The sequence below is a fragment of the Chrysemys picta genome, chromosome 3 (assembly GCF_011386835.1).
Source record: "Chrysemys picta bellii isolate R12L10 chromosome 3, ASM1138683v2, whole genome shotgun sequence".
Taxonomy (NCBI): Eukaryota; Metazoa; Chordata; order Testudines; family Emydidae; genus Chrysemys; species Chrysemys picta.
Genome location: NC_088793.1, coordinates 125513380 through 125535062, shown reverse-complemented (window position 1 = coordinate 125535062; position 21683 = coordinate 125513380). Strand labels below are relative to the sequence as shown.

Here is a 21683-nt window from a genome sequence, read left to right as displayed (position 1 = left end):
ATTGCACACGTTCTGGATGAGACATTTGAGGAGATTACCGAGGCTGATTACCACGATGTGATACACTATATCAATGCACTATTCCGCATCTAGGCATGCATGCCTAACCCTCCTCTCCCAAAGAGCCCGCACCAAAAAAATTCCTTCCCGAAAAAAAAAACCCGCTTACCGGGAACCTGCTCTTCTGTTTGTCCTCCACCAAGTACCGGCCACTGCGACTGGCTATCTTCCTCCTGGCTCGAGAAGAGCTCCTGGCTGCATGGCTCCAGGGATTCCGGGGTGTCTCCATCTGGCCCACCACCATCACTCCCGTTTTCCTCCTCTTCCTCCTCCTCCCACCCCGCCCCCACCGGCTCTGAAGTATCCATGGTGGTGCTCGGAGTGGAGGTGAGGTTAACCCCAAGTATCGCAACCAGCTCTTTGTAGAATCGGCAGGTCGCGGGGGGGAGCACCCGAGCGGCCGTTTGCATCACGGGCTTTGTGGTAGGCACTCCGCAGCTCCTTCGCTTTAATCCTGCACTGCAGGGTGTCCCGGTCATGGCCCTTTCCATCATGTCCTTTGATACCTTCCCGAAGGTATTGTAATTCCTACGGCTGGAGCGCAGCTGGGACTGGACAGCTTCCTCCCCCCAAACACTGATGAGGTCCAGCAACTCGCCATTGCTCCATGCTGGGGCTTGCTTGGCGCGTGGAGGCATGGTCACCTGGAAAGATTCGCTGATAGCACTCCACGCCACGCCAGGCTGAGCAAACAGGAAGGGGATTTTTAAAATTCCCGGGGAATGTAAAGGGTGGGTCACATGGTTGGTTACCTGAGGCCAGGGCAGTAGAGTTTGAACTGATGACCAGAGTGACTAGAACATGCATTGTGGGATACTGCCGAATAATTCTGGAGGCCATTCACAGCGCATTGGGCTGCCACACTAGCGCTGCAGCGGCAGCGCAATACTCTCTATTCCTCTCAGAGAGGTGGAGTACATGCAGCGCTGCAACCACGGAGATACAGCGCTGCAAATGCCTTGCCAGTGTGGATGGGGACTGAGTTACAGTGCTGGGGGAGCCTTTACAGCGCTGTAACTCGCAAGTGTAGCCAAGGCCTCAGTGTAATCCTCTTGTGGAGAGAAGATTATCACTAGTGCATATGTAAACATGCCTGTTACATGGCTAGTGCTTAAAAATCACGCTTCCTCAGGAAGGTCGGAGGTGATGGAAAAGAAGCAGCTTTACTTATTGAGCAATAATAGTGACTAAGCTGTCAGCCTTTGATGTTGAATTATACTCTATAATAGTCTGTCCCCAACCTACAAATGCATTACAGATGATCTTCTGTTTAATTATGTTTTAGTACAAAGACAACATTTTCTGCATCTATATACTAATGTATCAGTTTTGCTTCTATTATGTTTTTTTTTAATATGTATTATGATGATCTGAAGGTCTGAGAGGATGGGAATATAAAGAGAGACAATGTGGTTGACTACTAACTTTACATATTTAATCTAATTGTTGATTAAAGGAGTGCTGACCACATTAGGGCTACAAAATTAATATCCTTACAAGTTATGAGTCACAATTCTGTTTCAACATTCTTTCTTGTTTCCACAAAAACTAAAGGTGATTTTTGCTGGCTGCCTTCATGTTTCATGTCAGAATGCTTCTGTGAAAACAGCAAATGTTAGCCTGGAGCAAATATATGAAAACACGAGGTTATAACTCCAAGGTTGCGTTTTGGTGTTTTTTGCAATTGTTATTAAAAAAAAATTGCTTATGATAGTGGGGAAAGTGAAAATGTTTCCCTGTTATCAAAATCACACTACAAATGAGAAGAATCTCTAGTTTTTCCACACAAATATTTTTGAATAGTGAAATATATTATGATCACATAACGAGGAATCACTTCACATCACTGAAAAGAGAGCTGCCTTCAGTGTTGAAAATATAAATTCAACTGTGCATAGAAACACTACAGCATAGTTTAGGGCCGGAAGTAAAGAATTATGTCAGATCCAATTGGTATAGTAAGGAAATTTAGGTGGGTAAAATGCAATTACCCATGATGGAATTTGACCAAGAGACTAGTATTAACATCCCTACTGTTCTGAAAAGTGCAGTAGAATCTTTTTATGGACCACAAGCAGTCAGGAGATAAGAGTTAGATCTTCTTCAACACATGAATCAGCAATTAGATTAAATACTCCATATTACTGTTTTCATATGGTAAAAATAATTTATAAAGTGAACACCCTAAATAAATCCCTTGTGCAGCATGCTCCTTCAAGACACAGCATTTATTTACTGAGTTTGGAACAAATAATTCATTTGGATTTGTAGGTATCCATAGTCTCACTATCACGATTCTACTATGTTCCCTCACCAGTGAAGTCAGTCTGCCATCACTTTTCAATCTGTTATGCGTGCTGAATTAAATTTAACTTTAGGAAAATAAAAATGTATTTACTTCTACTATTAAAACCGAAAGATATCAAAATAAACAATATTCATGGGCTAATTTAAGCTGATATAAGCATGGAAATTCAGCATACTTACTCATGGCATGACCAGATCATTGCCTCTGGAGTTAAATTTCACTGGAAGGGATCTAGGGAGATGAGAACTGCATAATCCTCCCTTGTGGCTGTATTACCTTTTCAGCAGATTTCCCATGTGATGTTGGAGGTAGAGAGGGGACAACACTCCCTCCCTCCAACATCTCATTTCTGGGCCAACCCCTCATACTCTTCCATTCACTGAGTCCTGGATGTATAAGGGTGCTCCAACTGGTCCAAGGCAAGGTGGTGCCATGCAGTTGGTTCAATCTTCTGCATGTAGATCTAAGAGATATGACCTCATTCTTTTATTAACCTATCACATTGTGCCTATTGGTTCACAGGCTTACATGACACTTAAATCCTATGTGATAAAATTAACTTCTCTTCTGAGATTGTTGCAACATTGAGCCATCCCGGGGAGTCGTGAACAGAATGGCAGCCTTAAAGCTAACTTGCATTATTTGTTTGTTTTTTGTTTGACCCTTGATGATGATGATACACTGTAAAAATGTGTGTAGCCCACTCTCAGAGAACCTCTGGTCTTCAAGAGTGGAAGAGTCCACTTATTTCTCCCTTTTAAGACTCTGTAGATCACTTTGCAACCAAAGAGTCTTGGGTTCTCTGTGCACCTTTCTCTCCTTTCCTTCAAGAGCAGGGAAAGCTCTGTGACTCCTGTTGCTGAAAGCAGACACCCTGCAGTCAGCTCCCTTCCTTCAAACACTGGGTCTCTCTGGGCTCAGATCATGTGTCTGGGCAGACCCAACCAAACATTCAAGTCATGGAATTGGCTGCCTTGGCCTGTCAGTAAGGCTGATTATCCAGCTTGCATAGGCTGTTCATGTCTCAGGCACATAGGTATGTAGACCTTTGGGCTTCTGGGGATCTTTCTCTTCTCTGGAGTCTCTAAGCAGGAGGCGGGCTACATGTATATTTAATTTGTATATATTTCCTCTTTCACCATTTTTTATTCTTTATTGTTAAATGTACTTTGTATCTTTATAATCCTTCTTTGTTTTTTGCCTTTTCCCTTCCAGCATCCTCCTAGATGAAGAGGGTCACATTAAGATTACAGGTATGTAAAGAACAGCATTTGATCACTGAAACGTAATCTCTACAGGCCTGCCAACGCACTGCATTGGTTTCCATGCATCAAGCTGTGATCTTGGGTCAGTAGCTGGAACGAGGTTGCTAGAGAAAACCTTGGGGCTGCAGGAAGTGGGATTGATGATTCAGTAGCTGACATTATTCCCTCTGGTCATTGCTGAACCATTGGCCTGGTGTAGCATAAGGGCCCTGTGCATGCAGGAAGTACCATTTTCCAGATAAAATTGGGCTCCTGGCTGTGGCTTCCAGCTCCAGACTTCTAACCCAGGAGTCCCTGCAACCACACCCTTCTGGTATGGCTTCTAGCTCCAGATTAGACTGCAACCAAAAGATGTCTAGAATGGACATCCTTTGTTGCCTTGGAGCTGCGGTGTGGGCATCATTGCATGCTTGTCCACTTGTGATGATTAGAAATTCCATGTTATTTTTTGCAAGAATTGGGTGTTAACTCCAATGTCCTATGCAAATTCCAACTGGTGTAACTATATTCTCTTATCCAAATTACCTCTGCCATCTTGGGGACGTATCTTCAGAAGTGTGTGGAAAAATGCATGTGCCCAACTTCAGGGTACAAATACCTACACGCAAGCAGGAATTTTGCTTGTGTATAGCCACGGGCAAATGTAACTTCCAACTTCTGAGTATGTTTTGGTGCTTATGTGCACATAAACTGCACATTACGTGAATGTGCACTTCTGTAAATATTCAATTCTCAGTTGGATTCAGTATTCTGCATCTCTGTCGAAAGCTGTTGGGTTTCATTTGAATGAAAAATGATATTTAAATGTGAGATAATGTTTATAATCATAAACCAAGATCTGACAAGAGTTCTATCTATTTACAAAATATGTCTAGATTTTGGCCTGAGCAAGGAGGCCATTGACCATGACAAGAGAGCGTATTCATTCTGTGGGACAATAGAGTACATGGCCCCAGAGGTGGTCAACCGGCGAGGACACACGCAGAGTGCAGACTGGTGGTCCTTTGGTGTGCTAATGGTAAGGATGAATTATGTTTCTTTTTTCATTCTTTTGGCAGCTGTCTGGATATTTCAGGCTAAGAGGGCTCACTTTCAGCAATTAATGGACTGGTAGTAAGGAGGACATAAATGGGTGATGATTGCTTTGATCGTTCACATGGCGTCAGCAGTAGGAAACTAATTACTTCTGACATTATATGAGATGACATATGGCCACTAATTTCTCACTCCCTCATTCCAATTCTCTCATAAGGTGGCTGTTATAATTGATTGCCATGAGTCATGATAACCTTATTCCAAAGAGATAGGCAGAACAAGATTAGAAAAATACAGTCACCCCAGGAATAAATAGGATCACTGTTTTGTTATTTACTAGCTTGGTTCTTGAGTGGAAGCAATTCCCCATGTGGGATCTGTCCATAGGATGTCCCTGACCTCTTAGAGAAACTTAGAGAAAAGGGGGTCATTGATAATAATGTCTACATCTGTGAATTGAAGGCTTCTGTCTTACTAGTATATACTAAACCTTCCAAGGTATTTTATTACATACTTATTTTTGGAGCATACTTTTCATGGTCTGCTTCCACTAAAGGAAAATTCATTATTGATATATTTGCCACATATGATGTCACTCTTTCTTCCTTTTATTAATTGTCTCCTTTGCATCATTATAGTGCTCAGTATTTTTAATCTTTTTTTCTCCGTTTCTTTCTCTCCTACTCCCCTCCTCAGTGACTTAATATATTGGAAAAGATAATGGAATACAGAAAGAGATGAGATAGAGATAGTAAAAGCATCTTAACTGTAAGCTGGTGCTTAAGCCTTTGAGTGCTGCCAGAGACACCTCAGAGAAAAAAAAGCTTTAATCACTTTAACCTTTTTTCCTTTTAATAATTAATGGATTGAAGCAGTAAAAAGGGATTTCTATAAGCAAAAAGTAAGGGAGGATATCTGCTGCTAGCATTTTCCTCTTTTTGTATCTCCTTATGCGGTATTTTCCTTGAACTGTAACCAACATACTCTGGTGGAGAAGCTGTTCTTAAGATAATCTAAGGATCAGAAGGAATTAAGTGATATTCAGATATTGGTTAGAATTCACCTCAAAGCAATTTGCAATGTGTTGTCAAATTCACATGAAAAAATATACTAGTTGGAGGCATGTACATACCTTGATGGAAAATGTATGTAAGTGTATTATTCATATCCAAAGTCTTGATCAATAGGATAAGAAATATGTTCCCTGCAGTAAGTTCTAAATGATAGCGATAAAATGGTATTTACCCTAGCAATGAGACCCGTCACCAAATAGTGATACTCCCTTGTCTCCTTTTATACCATTTGCTTCAGTTCATAATATACAGCAACAGCATAAAGAGGAAAAGAATTATACGCCATTTTAAGGGATTGTTCACTTGAGCCACAATGTAGGATCAAAGCACATAAAATGTAGATTCAAGGATCAAAATGGACTGGATAAAAAGAGATCAAAGACTTGGCCCCAAAATAGGAATCTCTGAGATGGGTCAGTGGTTGCCAAGGGAACATTGTAATTCTATCTAAACAAGCTGTTCAAGCTCTAGTGTGTTGTTCCCACTTTATTATGGATGTGGGCTTGTCTAGAGCAAAGCAGATCTGAGGTGCTGAGCATCCTCCGCAACCACTGACATCAATATGAGGTGAGGGTACTCTGCACCTCCCAGGAACTGGCCCTAAATTATCAAAGCAAATAAGCCCTGGGACAACAGTACAAGTAAAGGAGAGCAGTGGGATTGGTGATGGTGAAAAATGGTAGGAAGGAATGCTGGAAGAGGTGGGATATAAAGGAGCAGTTGAGCAGAACAACAGCCCATTACAAGCGTAGGTAGGGGCAGCAAGACTGAAGATGCAAAGCTCTTTATTAAGAACTAATGAAGTTCTGTCAGTCGGCATTAGCAGCGTCATACTGTTAACACAGAAACAAACATTGTTTTTGGATCAATACCAATAGAAAGGCTTGTGTTCTGAGTTCAGGCTGGAGGATAGTAATTCATGAGTTCTGATCTTGGTTCTGACTCTGACTTCATCTGGGTCCTTGGACACATAAGAAGAAAGGTCTCTTCTTCAGATTTCACAGGTATAAAATGGAGATAACAGGGACAGAGTCTCCAGTCTGCTTTACATGGCACAAAGAGAACTTGGAGCATCCAGAGATTGTCTCACATAAGAGGAGGCAGGGGGCCTGGTGAAGTAGCGAAGGGATGAGGAGAAGATGAAACGTGCAGCTTCAACTTACACCAGGACCAGTTGGCTGAGACTGGAGAAGTTATGACCAGGTCTCCATCAGCCTCCTCTCTTAAGCACAGTGGAGAATCAAGCTAAATAATATTTAGTTACCCATCTAATTGAAGTGTTTATCTAAGTTTGTCAAGCACTTTGAAGCTGAAGTCCAGTTTAAAATATTATTATTACTGTCACGCTGTCTGGAGTGGCTCATGATCAAGAATGCCAACATCAGTGCAGACTGACAAAAGCAGGGAAGACACCCCGAACTGGTGGTATGTTCTATAATTAGATTTCACCAACCAGTTACAAATGTGAACTCCTGGATCACTGTAACAGTCTTACCATGTAGTTCCAGACAGTCTCCATGTAGTCTCCAGACAGGCTGGACTTAGTGATAATTGGTCACTTACACCAAAAATCATAAAATATTCAGGTTGCTCCCAGTCCCAAGAGACCAGTCACCCCAGGCCAGTTTGTACCCAAGATCTCATACCAAAGAGAACACTGGTAGCCAATCCCATAGTAAACTAATTAAGGATTTATTAACTAGGAAAAAGAAATGAGAGTTGTTTACAAGTTAAAACAGGTAGTATATATCCACAAATGAGTTCAGTCTGTGTTTCCAAAAGGTGACAGAAATGTAGGAATCTGTCAGCACTGAATGTCTTTTTAGAGCTAAGCCAAATTGTCCCTGGGGATCTCAGCTTTTTTTATTTCTTAGCTCCAGCCCTTGCAAGAGTTCAAATAGCAAAGAGATAAAAATCTTCCTGTCTGCAATCTTTATTTCCCTCTTTCTGAATTCAAGCGGATGGGATGTGCTTTCTTGCACCTAGCACCTTTGTGGGTGTAAGAGGGCCATTAAACCAATCCGTGCATTGTGATGTTCCACAATGGTCCATTTAGCCTTGATAGTTCTTCTGCATGGGCAGGGGAACCACTTTTCCTGCCTTGGTTCACAAGTTCAGAGCAGGCAATTTTACAATTTTAAACCAAACCTTATATACTACTTTATAGCATGGGATACAGACATCACAAGTAAGATTACTGCATGTAGCAACTTACAAGCATTTTATAGAGATTAAACACATTCTTAGAAGTTTAACAACCATCTTGATCAATATTAACATACAGGTGAGCTGGTCCGGTTTCTAGCTACGAATTTGGCTCAGCTGACACCTACAGCCTTAGCAAGGGCTGGCACCTGGTTTACCAGCATCACAATCATTATCGTTATTATTATCAAAATGATCTTAACTGACAAGGTTATCCTGGTCTCTTTGAAATCAATGGGGGTTTTGCCGTTGACTTCTGTGAAACCAGAACTTGCCTCACTTAGTACCAATAGCCTGTCTGAGTCTTTGATGGTAGACCTTTGTAAATCAAAAATGCTACTTATCCTGCTGTATTTATGATCATGTAAATACCACAGTTTGCCAATTAATGTTTCGGAATTTGCTTAAGGTAGTATAGTACATGTCCATAGGAATGGTCATACCAGATGAGATCTTGTATCTTGGCTCCAATATCCTGCTTTAAACACACAGCATCAATCCTTGATGCTCTCTTAGTAAATGATGATACCTGGCGTGAGCCTACTTACAAATGTGTTCCAAGGGGTGTAAAGGTGTGTAAAGGTATGGCTTATCATGACCAGACTCCTTTTGTTTTCTGTCTTCCTGCCTGCCACTCACCCCTAAAACCTGAGATTTCAGGTACCAGCTCACAGGTCCGTTCTAGTCGTGTTATAAAAGCTTTTCACCGAGAGAATCGGTATGAAAAGTTAATTGACTTAAATGGCTAAAAAGTTGAGTATAAACCTAGTCCATTTTCTGCTACGCCATGAGAGATTTGGTAACAACACCATAGATCTAGATCCCTGGTGGATTGGGCTGTCATTGAGATAGCATCTGCAAATCTATTGGGAGGCCTGTAGTCACAATGGTCTCTTAGTATGAATTTCTGGCTGATTTACAGAGCTCCAGACCTAGAGGAAGCTGTTTGTTTTTCCTGAAGTGAAGAGAGTTAGACACTCTACAAACAACTTCATATGCATGTGGTGGGATGTGAACGATGACTGGGCTAGAGATCCCAAGTAAAAAGATACGTGTTAATACTTATATATGCAATGTAGGAATGCATAAAGAATAAAGTGAAGTGCCTTTCTTTAGTTGCTGCACCTGCAGAATTTGTAAGTAGAGAAAGGAGATGCTAATGAACATCTTACTCTGCTTCTGGCCAGCCACAGAATGTTTTGCTCTGATAATTTTTGCCTTAAACCTAACTGTACTACAGAGCTCTATACACTAAGGACTGTAGAGTGTACACACACTTACCTGGTTAGCTCAATACTAAGCATCACAGCAAGATTACCTCCTTTGCAAAATCCGGGTTTAACAATGTCCTTTTATTTTCATTGTGAGGGATGCTTTTCATAATTCAGATTATTTTGCATGTGAATAGCAGTTATGTGAAGATCTTCAAGCTCTTTACAAACACTAATTAAGTATGCCTCTCTGGAGGTAGGTGATGCAATTCTGTCCACCAACTTGAGGGGAAGCTTCTACCAGCACCTGCTCGTGTCCTGGGGTGCAGCTCCATCCCAGACCTTCCAGTGAATCCTTCAGTTCGCCTTCTCTCTCCCCTGCCTGCTCTACAGTGCTCTCCTTCTTCCTGGGAGCAGAAGTTTCCCATCTGCTCTCCTCCTCTAACCTTCCACTTGCCCCAGTAACCCAATCCCTTCCCATCTCCTGATCTCCCTCGCATCCACTCTCATCCCCTCATTTACTCATCTCCTTAACTGCTCACTCTCCTCTGGCTCTTCCCCTCACAATACAGCAGGGGCGGCCAACCTGTGGCTCCGGAGCCACATGCGGCTCTTCAGAAGTTAATATGCGGCTCCTTGTATAGGCACCGACTCCGGGGCTGGAGCTACAGGCACCAACTTTCCAATGTGCCGGGGGGGTGCTCACTGCTCAACCCTTGGCTCTGCCACGGGCCCTGCCCCCACGCCACCCCTTCCCTCCCCGCGAGCCTCCTACACACCAAGAAACAGCTGATCGGGAGGTGTGGGGAGGGAGAGGGAGGCGCTGATCGGTGGGGCTGCCAGTGGGTGGGAGGCACTGGTAGTGGGGGGGAGAGGAGCTGATGGGGGGCTGCTAACGTATTACTGTGGCTCTTTGGCAATGTACTTTGGTAAATTCTGGCTCATTCTCAGGCTCGGGTTGGCCACCCCTGCAATACAGGCATGCTTTAGTCTCTCTGTTAATATAAAAACTACCCTTCACCCTACTTGCCCCATCTCCCTTCTCCTCTTTGTCTCTAAACTCATTGAACACACTACACCTCTACCTCGATATAATGCTGTCCTTGGGAGCCTTACTGCGTTATAGGTGAAACCGCGTTATATCAAACTTGCTTTGATCCACCGGAGTGCGCAGCCCCCGCTCCCCCACGACCACCACCCCGGAGCACTGCTTTACCACGTTCTATCCAAATTCGTGTTATATCGGGTCCCGTTATATCGGGGTAGAGGTGTATTTACAATTGCTGCCTGGAGTTCCTTACCTCCAATTTCATCCTAGATCTTCTCCATTCTGGTTTGTACCTTGTGCCCTCCACTGAAACTACTCTGGCCAGAGTTTCTGATGATCTCTTCTTAACCAAATCTCACCACCAGTACTCCATCCTCATACTTCTTGACCTGTCATCCACCTTTCACACAGGCGACCATGCTCTTCTTCTTGCAATTCTGTCCTCTCTTGTCCTCCATGATTCTGTCCTCTCCTGGTTCTCCTCCTACCTCTCTAGTAAATCATTCAGCGTATTCTTCAGAGGATCCTCCTCATCCCCCCTTCAGCTTTCTGTGGGAGTTCCACAAGGCTCTGTCCTTGGTCCCCTTCTGTTCTCCCTCTACAGTTTTTCTCTGAGTAATCTCATCTGAAACCACAAATTCAATGACTATCGCTATGCGGAAAACTCACAGATCTACCTCTGTACCCCAGACTTGTATCCTTCTGCTTAAATGAAATTCTTGACCTGTCTCTCTGACATCTCATCCTTGTAGATGGCTAGCTATCAGCTCAAGATCAATGCAACAAAGCCCCTAATTGCCCCCTTTCCCTGCCCAAATCCTCTCTGTTACCTTCTTTCTCAAGCACTGTGAACTATACCACTAACCTGCCTATCATCTTGGACTCAGACCTCTCTCTAGGTACTCTGATCCAGGCTGTGTCTAAGTCTTGTAAATTCTTTCTGCATCTCTAAGTACGGCCTTTCTTATCCATCCACACAGCTAAAACTCTCATCATTCATATCTTGATTACTACAACATCCTTTTCTCTGACCTTGAGAAATGCAATGTTACCCCATTCATATCTATTCAAAAATTTTCCTAACTCATCACTTTGACCGTGTCATCATTCTCTTTGCAGCCCTTCCCTGGCTCCCTCTTCTCTATCATACCAAACATATGCTACTTGTCTTCACTTTCAAGGCCCTTCACAGTCTATTCCCATCCTACCTATCATCTCCATTCAGTATCAAAAGACTGACTTGCATGTCTGATCAGCCCATAATGCCAACATCTATTGTCCACTTGTTACATTTTCAAACAAGCACCTTTGTGTTTTCTCCCATGCTGTCCTTCATAAACATCCACAGAGTTACCTCACGATCGTCCTTCAAACCCTCCTTTGCCACCATGCCTACAAAAAGCTTGATGGTGGTGTTGGGGTTCTCTCAAGATTTCTTCCATTCAGCCTCTAAGAACTCAGTTTGACTTAAGTCTTGTCACTCTAGTTCTTTTATTTGGCATACAGCAAAGCTATACTGAGTTGATCAGACTCAAGTGTAGGGGATGGGCACACCTCTTTCTTTATATACATTTACATATTACACTGGGTTTACTATGCACTGAATCACACATTTGGGGATTGGCTTGGTTATTTTGTAGGACTCAATCCCTGAATACCACGCACTGTTCATGCACGACTTACTCTTTACCTTATCTTACGTTCCAGGCTTATCTTATCCATTGTTATCTTGTCCATTGTAAATGGTTCCATGGGTATTCCCCCTTATCTTAGATTGTACAGACATTCTGTTTACAGCCTGCTGATGCATTTACCTCCCAAATCCTCTCTCTCAAAAAATGAGGCCTCACCCATGTCCAGTTACTCATGTCAAGCCAAGCCTACTTTTGTTTTTGTTTTTTATATTAGCATTTGTTTTATGTGCATTATATTTCTGTCTTTCTGTGCATTTTTTTTAAGTTTACTACCCAGCAACACATCTTCAACACTACAGAAGTTATTTGAACTACTATTAATGCTAAGCTTAAAGTACAAACTAGGGGGCGCAAGCTCACCTGTGGCAGGGGTTCTCAACCTTTTTCTTTGAGGCCCCCTCAACATGCATGTTTGGGTGGAAGCAGGGCCCAGCGGGACTCAGGCCATCTCTGCAAGGCACAGGAAGGGAGTGCCACCTCCACCCCCTGACTTACCTCAACAGGCCATCCAGCCTGTCTGGGATGGGGGGTGGCACAAGAAAAAATTATAGCTTAAAGACGGTGTGGGGGGGGGCGGTGAGCGCTCAGCTCAAAAAGTTTGAAAACCACTCAGGATGCAGGAAGAGGTGTAGCTAGGGGCTGTGTGCGGGCAGGGGGTAGCTCAGGGTGCAGAGAAAGGAGTAGCTAGAAGCTGTGTGTGGGCAGGGGCGGTGGCTCAGGGTGCAGGCAGGGGTAGTTCAGGATGCAGAGAAAGGGGTAGCTAGGGGCTGTGTGTGGGCAGGGGGTAGTTCAGTGTGCAGGGAAGGCATAGCTAGGGGGCTGTGTATGGGTAGGGGGCTAGCTCAGGGAGCAGGGTGGGAGGTAGCTCTAGGGGCTGTGTGTGGGCAGGGGGTATCTCTGGGGTGTGGGCGGGGGTAGCTAGGGGCTGTGTGTGGATGGGAGGGTAATTCAGGGTGCAGAGAAAGCGGTAGCTAGGGACTGTGTGCAGGCAAGGCGGGTAGCTCAGGGTGTAGGGAGAGGGGTAGCTAGGAGCTGTGTGCTGCGAGGGCACCCCCCACTGTGGTTGCTGCTTCCCAAGGGCTCTGCCAGCCCCGGAGCTGGTTCCCCCCCCCGCCCCAAGCAGCTCTTACTGGCTGCACAAGCAGTCAAGAGGGGCTGGGAGCTGAGGCGCAGCCACAGCCCCAGGCACCAGCAACAGGAGGAGGAGACAGGGAAGCACTTGGCCGACTGCTCCATGGCACCAGCCAGAGCAGGAGCCGCCCCACCCTGGCCGGCCTTTGACCTGGCCGGGGACTCGGGCGGGGGAGGGTGAAGCTGACGGGGGACTGCTTGCAGCGACCGCCCCCCCCCCCCCCTAGGGCCACAGACCTCCCAGATGAGAACCACTGACCTATGGTATAGCCCACCAGCATGTAATTTGACATTATAAGCTTGCTTTGCCTTTAAAGCATTTTTTCATCATTTCAACTTTGCTTTATTTTAATTGCATTGTAAAAAACTTGTACAAAATATAAAAATATTTTTTATTTATTACTATAGGAAATGCAGGTGTGAAACAGAATGCAAACAAATTAAAATACCATTCCCCGGGTCCTGGTGTGCTGAGACCACTGCCTGTGTCTTGCTGACTAGCATTGCCTTGTTGTTTTCTTGTACTCCCCTGTCACTCTGTATCCATCTGTTGTCTCTTGTCTTATCCTTAGATTGTAAGCTCTTTGGGACAGGCACCATCTTTTTGTGTGGTGATTGTACAGTGCCTATCATAGTGGGGCTCTGGTCCAATCCTGGAGCTCCTAGGTGCTGCAATAATACAAATAATAAATAATTATAATAAAATAATCTGTTTTATAAATGGGAAATATGAGACACTGAGCAATTAAGTGACGTTGCCCGAGGCCACCTAGATGAAAGTGAGAGTGGAGCCCAAGAGCCCTGACTGGAATGTTCAACTCTCTGACCCAAGTGATTCCAGGCTCCTAGTGCAACCTTGAACATCATCCCAGGTTCACAATATTTCAGCAGACCTGGAGTGAAGTTGTTTGTGCAACCTATCCTTTCCACCACCCCCAGCTCTCAACTTAATTTTGTTAGCTCACTGGATCTCATTGAAGATAAACTCCTTCCCCTCACTCCCTCATTGAGTGTAGATTCCCCATCCCTGGGTCTTCAGAGGACACTACGTGGCTGCTTCTCTTATCTTGCTGCTTTGTGGGATCACCAGGTAAATGTTACCGCCTCTCCCCCTCAAAAACGTATGATGAGGTGAAGTAGGAGAGAGGAAACATTTCCTCTTTTGCAGTAGCTGGCAGTATGATGAGGCAGGAGTGTATGGCATCCCATAATTTCTAACATGGTAGCTAAGGAGCCTTCAGGGATTCCCTAGCAACTACTTATTAGAGAAGGGAAACCTCATAATCCATAACATGCTGTTGCTAGTGTTTTTCCTCTGCCACTGCTCATTAGTAAGGGTGAGAGGTCAGGATTAGGGAAAAGCAGCAGTCTTTCAAAGGTACTGGATGGAGTGGGCACACAGTGTCTCTGAATATGGGGGCTCATGATGGAGCTGGTGAGAGGGGAGGGAAGTGGTCAGGGACACAGCCAGTGGGCCCTCTAGAAGACCATCAGGGTAAGCAGGTGGTACACAAGGAACAAGCTATGAGATGGCTTATGTATTGGGAGGGGTGGATCCTGAATCTCTCAGCAGAACTGCAGGGTTCTGTGATGGGTTTGGTGTCAACTCACATCACCCTAATCCTGCAGTTTGTTTACTCCGAGGCCTGACACCCAGTCAATCTGCTGTGACCATCAGAAGCAGTGTATCTATGTGCAGGGGTGTCAGCTGTGAGGGCTAACTCTTTTTGTCAAGTCTCATGTTCAGTATTGAACTGAACTCTTAATTCTTTGATAATAAACAGGAAACTGGGGGTGTGCTGTGCAGTGGTATTAGCTGGTGAAGACATAAGCTATTTCAATTTACAAGGATGTTTTTCTGTTTACTTAATGTTTGCTAACCTTCTTCAACATTATGTTAAACACAATGGCATTGCCGTTACAGAAACATCAATGCTTTCTTTCAGATCCTGCCTTGATTCAGTTCACTGAAGGAAAAAGCATTGATGCATACAATGTGCTGGAGCCGCACTGCACTGACTTTTAAATATTGATGTTAAGTGCATGTCTTTTGAATTTGATTTCATCTTTATATTAGAACCATGTAATTGTAGAAATGTGGTAACAAAGTACTAGTGATTGAGACATTGTGGTAAATGTTCTGTATGGTGCTCAAGGGAGTTACTAGCACAGCTCCCTAATGCCAGTCAACAAATGTCTCTGTCTTTATTTTATTTTTTTAAAGAACACTGTGCAGGCAGGATGCTGGCTCCTGGGCTGGCAGAGCCCTCAGTAAGCAGCAAATGCTGGGGGAGGGTGCCCTCTGGGCACACAGTTCCTACTTATCCCTCTCCCTGCACCCTGAGCGACCCCCCTGCCTACACACAGCCCCTAGCTACTCATCTCTCCATGCACCCTGAGCTACCCCCTGCCTGCACATAACCCCTAGCTATCCCTGTCCCTGCACCCTGAGCTATCACTCTGCCTTGCAGGCTGATTTGCCTTCTGTGTCCACACTGCAAATACAGGTCTTTCTATGGTCTCCCTGATGAACGGAAGCTGCAGTCTTTTTCTTCCTCCGTGGCCAATAGCCAGGTTGTCACTCATATTACTGTCTCCTGCCTCGAATGTGTCAGGCTATGCCTTATACCAAAAAGAACAAACTGCAGCCACTTTTAATTTTCTTAAATTAGGATTTTAAGAGCAAGAAGCTCACAGGAGAAGAAAGCATGAAAAACATAATGTGTTAGATATCTAAACATCCATGCTTCTAAAAATATGGAGACAATTCAGTATAATGCATATTCCTTTTCTTACCACTTAACGGAAGGGTATTTAAGTCTCATTTTTTAAAATGACTTGGGTGCTTTCAATGGGATAACGTGATATTAGTCAAATCAACAGCGTGCCATCGCTGGTAAATAGTATCAATGGCCAATGAGGGTCTGGCTGGAGAATCTTGCCTACGAGCTCGGGGTTCTACTGATCGCCATATTTGGGGTAGGGAAGGAATTTTCCTCCAGGGTAGATTGGCAGAGGCCCTGGAGGTTTTTTTCGCCTTCCTCCGCAGCATGGGGCAGGGGTCGCTAGCTGGAGGATTCTCTGCGACTTGAAGTCTTTAAATCACAGAATTTGGGGACTTCAACAGCAGAGTCAAGGGAAAGGGGTTGGGTCAGCTTCTGTGGCCTGCATCATGCAGGGGGTCAGACTAGATGATCATAATGGTCCCTTCTGACCTGAAAGTCTATGAGTCTGAGTCTAATGGGACTTTGGCCCCTAAGTCACTTAGGCACGTCTGTGAATTTTACCCAAAATCTTATTCCCCTCTAATAAAACAGCTACTTCTCTCTGACCCTCCAAACCAACCACCCTTCCTCACTTTTCTGTCCCTTTGTTTTCTGAGTCTGGCTTATAATTGTCCACACATATTTGAAAGTCCTTTGTCTCCTTTCAAGTACCTGTTTTCAGTAGCTTCAGGGAGCTCGTTGTTTTCTAAGGTTAAACCTCAACTCTCCCTCTCCTTCTGTTTCCTCCCCACAAAACTGTTATAACAATGTAATGGTTTTGTTACACTGTGGTCCAAGTTATTAAATCATCAGGTACTTTTCCTGGTGACTATGATTGCTGAAGAAAGCGTTTTAGTGCCCTTATAATTCAAATAGCCTCCTGACATAGTTCTGATTGTGCCTAGGCTTTTATAAGTTCGGGCATGACATGGGCATGAAAGCTTTCCCTTTAAGCCACAGAACTTCACTCTATTTAAAACAGGAAATGCAGTTGTTTTGGTATGGCCAATACTATAGCATCTGTTGATAAGGTTTTCATAGTGACCATTACATCTTATTGGCCAGAGGAGTGGTGAATGATAATGAGAACTGCAAAATACAGCTGACTGGTTAGAAAGTCCATGACCAGAATGCTAAAGGAGTAAAGAGGTAAAAGGACACCATTTATTTATTTATGTATTTATTTTATGAAGATATATTAGTCTGTCACACCTCTCCCCTTCAGGCTGCTAGCACTGCTAGTAAGGAAGAGGAACTGTTTCAGAATAGAATGGTACATGGTTTTGGACATTTTAAATGAAATTAGCCCCCAGTAACTTGGCAACTTGGTTTTGCAGGCTATGGCTTCATGAATTATTGCTATGCAGACACTGCCAAACGCATTGTGCTATGGGTCTCAGAGGTGAAATTAGGCTTGATTTCTATTTGCATTGGATAACTTAGTGCTGGGGAAACCACGTCTGAACTGAAGATTTAATATGCAAAATGTTCCAGTGTGGTTGATAAATTGTCACTTTTAAATGTGACCTGATTTAAATATCTATACAGAATAGAAGACTTGAATTTCAAGCAGTAATGTCTGAATAGCCCCAACCACTGTTAAGAGTTTAAAATGAGGTGCTTATGAGAGAAGACAAAGCCAGTTAGGGTGACCAGATGTCCCGATTTTATAGGCAAAAAGAACAGGAGTACTTGTGGCACCTTAGAGACTAACAAATTTATTAGAGCATAAGCTTTCGTGGACTACAGCCCACTTCTTCTGTATGCATCCGAAGAAGTGGGCTGTAGTCCACGAAAGCTTATGCTCTAATAAATTTGTTAGTCTCTAAGGTGCCACAAGTACTCCTGTTCTTTCTGCGGATACAGACTAACACGGCTGCTACTCTGAAACCGATTTTATAGGGACAGTTCTGATATTTGGGGCTTTTTCTTCTATAGGCACCTATTACCCCCCACCCCCATCCTGATTTTTCACACTTGCTGTCTGGTCACCCTAAAGCCAGTTAGCATATATTTAATGAAATATGTATAAAAGTCAGAATATTTATTTGATAAAAATTGCAACTTCAGCTTTGAAGAGCAGATGTTAAGATACCACGGGAAGTGAATCTAGTACAATGGCACTTTGCAATGAGTTTCAATTTTAAGAAATGCCCTGATCTCACTGGAGTTTTATCTTGTCTGAATATTTCTGTTTCATCTCTCTTTATCATAGGAAGTTCTCTTACCTGCCATATGCACATATCTCCTCAAGGAAAAACATATTGATCCAGCAAGAAACATTCCCGCCTATCATCTTGAAATTTGATTTAGAGATTCAAATTCTGCCCTCCCTTCTGCTGGTGGAACTCTGCGCAATGGTGTTGCCCCACTGAAGTCAATAGGGTTTAGCTTTTATTTTTCTAAATTTCAGGGTGAAAATAATAGTAATTTCTTTGTACTTCCTATGGGTTGGGTTTTTTTAATCATTGGGAGTTTTGTACAGATTTTAAAAAGCCATTATCCTTTAAAACACACGGTAGCCATTCCTTAGGGCTTTTATGTTTTCCCTTTTATATCTTTTAAATTGCTGAAATGGATATAAGAGTATAACTCTAAACTAAATTTAGTATTTAATCATCATTTGTGTTAATCAAAGCAGAGCAGATATTGCTCCTAAACTAATATTTACCAACTAGCACAAAGTAATTAAAAATGTTGTACATTAAAGAAAGGCAAATAGGACGAAGCATGCTCTAGCACTTAAGCGTCTGGACTGAGAGCCAGGAGACCTGGGTTCTGCTACAGGTTCTGACAATGGCTTGTTTTCTGACTTCGGGCAAATCATTCTGCCTTTCTATGCCTCTGTTTCCCCAGTTGGGATAATGCGACTTGCCCACTTTTATAACGTGCTTTGAGAGAGTGAGGTTTGAAATGTCGCCGTGAGTGCTAAATATTATTATGAAGTACTTGGGGGAATTATTGATCTATTTCATTTGAAAAGGGGGGAGTCCAGCTAAGAGTCAGATTCTGCCCCCCTTATTAACATTGAATAGTACCTTAATGCACAAGTAATCCCCCGGAAATCAAAGGAGCTACTCCTCTGGTAAGGTACAACTCAACAGAAGGGTGGCAGAATATGGCACTTGTAAATATGTGCTTAATTATAACTGCAAATATTAAACAGTATGTATTTATTTACTGTTAAAAGACCCAAGACCTTACTTGGTGCTGACATAAGCGGACAAGAATGCCTATTGACCTCAGTGGAAGTTGTCCTGATTTACGGCAGAGCTGAATTATGTTCCTGATCCCTATTTTGGAGTGCACAATACCCATCATTGCTTATCTTGGGGAATCAGCTACTACTTGTACATGCAAACAGTGCAGTGACTAGCGCTGTGTGAAACTCTCAGAATTCAACTCCAACCAGGCAAGCTCCCTTGATTTGGGCTTTTGTTACAAATGTGACATTCCAGTCAGGTTTGCTGAAAGAATCACTGTATTTCAGAGGAATGCTGGCTGATTTATGCTTTCAGATGGAAGCCAGTCAAAAATTGATGACCACTGCTGGGCTTTTGCTTTGAGTTTGTGGGTTCATTTAAACCTGAAACTCAAAGCAAAAGTCATGGGGGAATGAACCCAGGTGAACCAACACGGGTGGAAAAAAGTTCATGCAACCCTGTGAGCACCAGATTTTTGTGCATCTCAACTAGTGCATGATTCTCCATGCTACTGATGATAACAGTTCCTTAGGCAGCCCTTTGAACTGAAATATAGTCTTGGTCTCTGATGTCTTACACAGTAGAAATGGACTTACCATACTAAAATATCTTTTTGTATAGCTACAGTTTTTTAGACCTTTTTTTAGCATAAATAGTACATTTTTACAAAATAAGCATTGGTGTTTGAAATTAATAGAAACAAGGTAATGGAAGGTATTATAGTATGGTGCACTGTCAGATGGAGTCTTACATAAATACTGTATGTGCTTATTTGATTTACCATTTTTATTTTTGTTCTACAGTTTGAGATGCTGACAGGGTCATTACCATTCCAGGGAAAAGACAGAAAGGAGACAATGGCTCTCATTCTCAAGTAAGTAGTAATGTCTGTTTGGTTTATCTACTAAGTACTTGTTAGCTCTCTTCCTTGGATGGGCCTTTGGTCCTAAGTACATTTAACTGCATAAAATATATAGAACAAGAACAAATATACATAGAGGCTGAGATTTTAAAAGCTGCACAGGGAGTTAGATGTGCAACTCCTACTAATGTCAGTTATTGTGCCTAAATCCCCTAGGTAATTCACCCAGAGTAAATAACCAGAAACTGTGTATTGCAGATCTGTGAGCATTCCATTGTGTGTGGGGGGGGAGAGGGGGGCTTGCAGAAAAAATATATGTGGTCATATAATACAAGACTGTATGACGATGCATATATAAAAGGGTTCAGAGATAAGTTGTACAAACAACATGCACGTTGTCATTCCTGACTTTCGAGTCCTTTCCTTTGCAAACCTGACATTGATTTAATGCTCAGCATGTGCATAAATGTTTGCACGACTGAAAACATAATCCCTGCCAAATTACTTATTTCTGCAGTCTACCACTGAAGCACCAGAGCTATTAAAAACCAATTACAATTTTTAATAATGCAAAATGTGTATTTTATCATCACGCTCTTCATTCTTGAAAATGTCTAGGCCATTTTGGGTCAAACATTCCAAAAAGTTTGCTCTTGGATTGAGAACAAACCTGCCAAATTTAATCCAGAAAGGTAAAACTGAAAAAAGATAATAAATAGCTGAAAATGACCCCTTAGAATTAACGGAATGTCCCCACAGAATGTTCTCTGTGTGTATATATATCTTCCTACTGTATTTTCCACGGCATGCATCCGATGAAGTGGGTTTTAGCCCACGAAAGCTTATGCCCAAATACCTTTGTTAGTCTCTAAGGTGCCACAAGTACTCCTGTTCTTTTAGCTGATACAGACTAACACGGCTACCACTCTGAACCCTTAGAATTAGTAACCCTTGAGCAACATTAACTATAAGGTGATGTTATGTGCTTCCGGTCAGGAGCTGCTCCCAGTGACATCAATGGTAAAACTTCCTTTAACCTCGATGGGTGCAGGACTGGCCCCTCCATTTGTGAGCTATCTAATCTGTCTAGGTATTATATCTTTGGTGACAAATGTGTATGGGTGTCTGCATGTCCCTATAAAATGCAGGTGTGGATTTGAAATTTTTTGAAAAATATTTTTTTCTTTTCAAGTGTTCTGTTCTTTCAGAGCCAAGCTAGGAATGCCTCAGTTTTTGAGCATAGAAGCCCAAAGTTTGCTGAGAGCCCTCTTCAAAAGGAACCCATCCAACAGATTAGGTATGGATGCTCATTTGATTTCTGTACAATATGGTGGTGATAATTTCCCTTGATGCATTTTAACTGGTAGTTATCCTCTCCATTACATGTACATTTATATTCATATTTATTCTGCAGCAAAACACAAGCATTACTAGAGAGAGAAGCAAGGAAATCAAGCATAGCATTAGAATCCAAAGCATGAGATTAATTCATGATTTATTTCTTCAGTGAAGAGGGGAAGTAGATCACCAATCTTTATGAATTACATAAGATAACTCCTGTGGATAGTAATACAGGAAAATGAGAACCCAGTCAGGTATTTTAATGAACTCTCTATATTTCAGCTCCACATCTTGGAGGGGGGTGAAGTAGAGAAGAATTCTTGCAAAGCCACTCTGATTAAATTTCTGTGCCATCTCATTTGATTTAGTAGGAGCATTTTGAACAAAAGGCCTGCCCTTCTTTAGCACCTTAAAATGAATTGTCTGCTTTATCACCAAGATTTTGTTTTACTCTTCTTTCATTATTGCACCCAGTTATGTTT

The 21683-nt window shown here is 42.8% G+C and overlaps 1 protein-coding gene across 3 annotated transcripts in view; it reads left to right on the top strand.

Moving 5' to 3' along the window:
* Positions 1 to 21683, top strand: part of RPS6KA2 (ribosomal protein S6 kinase A2) — a 446243-nt gene that overhangs the window by 347309 nt on the left and 77251 nt on the right. For all 3 annotated transcript variants that reach the window (XM_065590436.1, XM_065590438.1, XM_065590437.1), the window contains 4 exons: positions 3584 to 3621; positions 4509 to 4651; positions 19802 to 19872; positions 21069 to 21157. In XM_065590436.1, coding sequence (XP_065446508.1) covers positions 3584 to 3621; positions 4509 to 4651; positions 19802 to 19872; positions 21069 to 21157 — 341 coding nt within the window. The remainder of the gene's footprint in view (positions 1 to 3583; positions 3622 to 4508; positions 4652 to 19801; positions 19873 to 21068; positions 21158 to 21683) is intronic.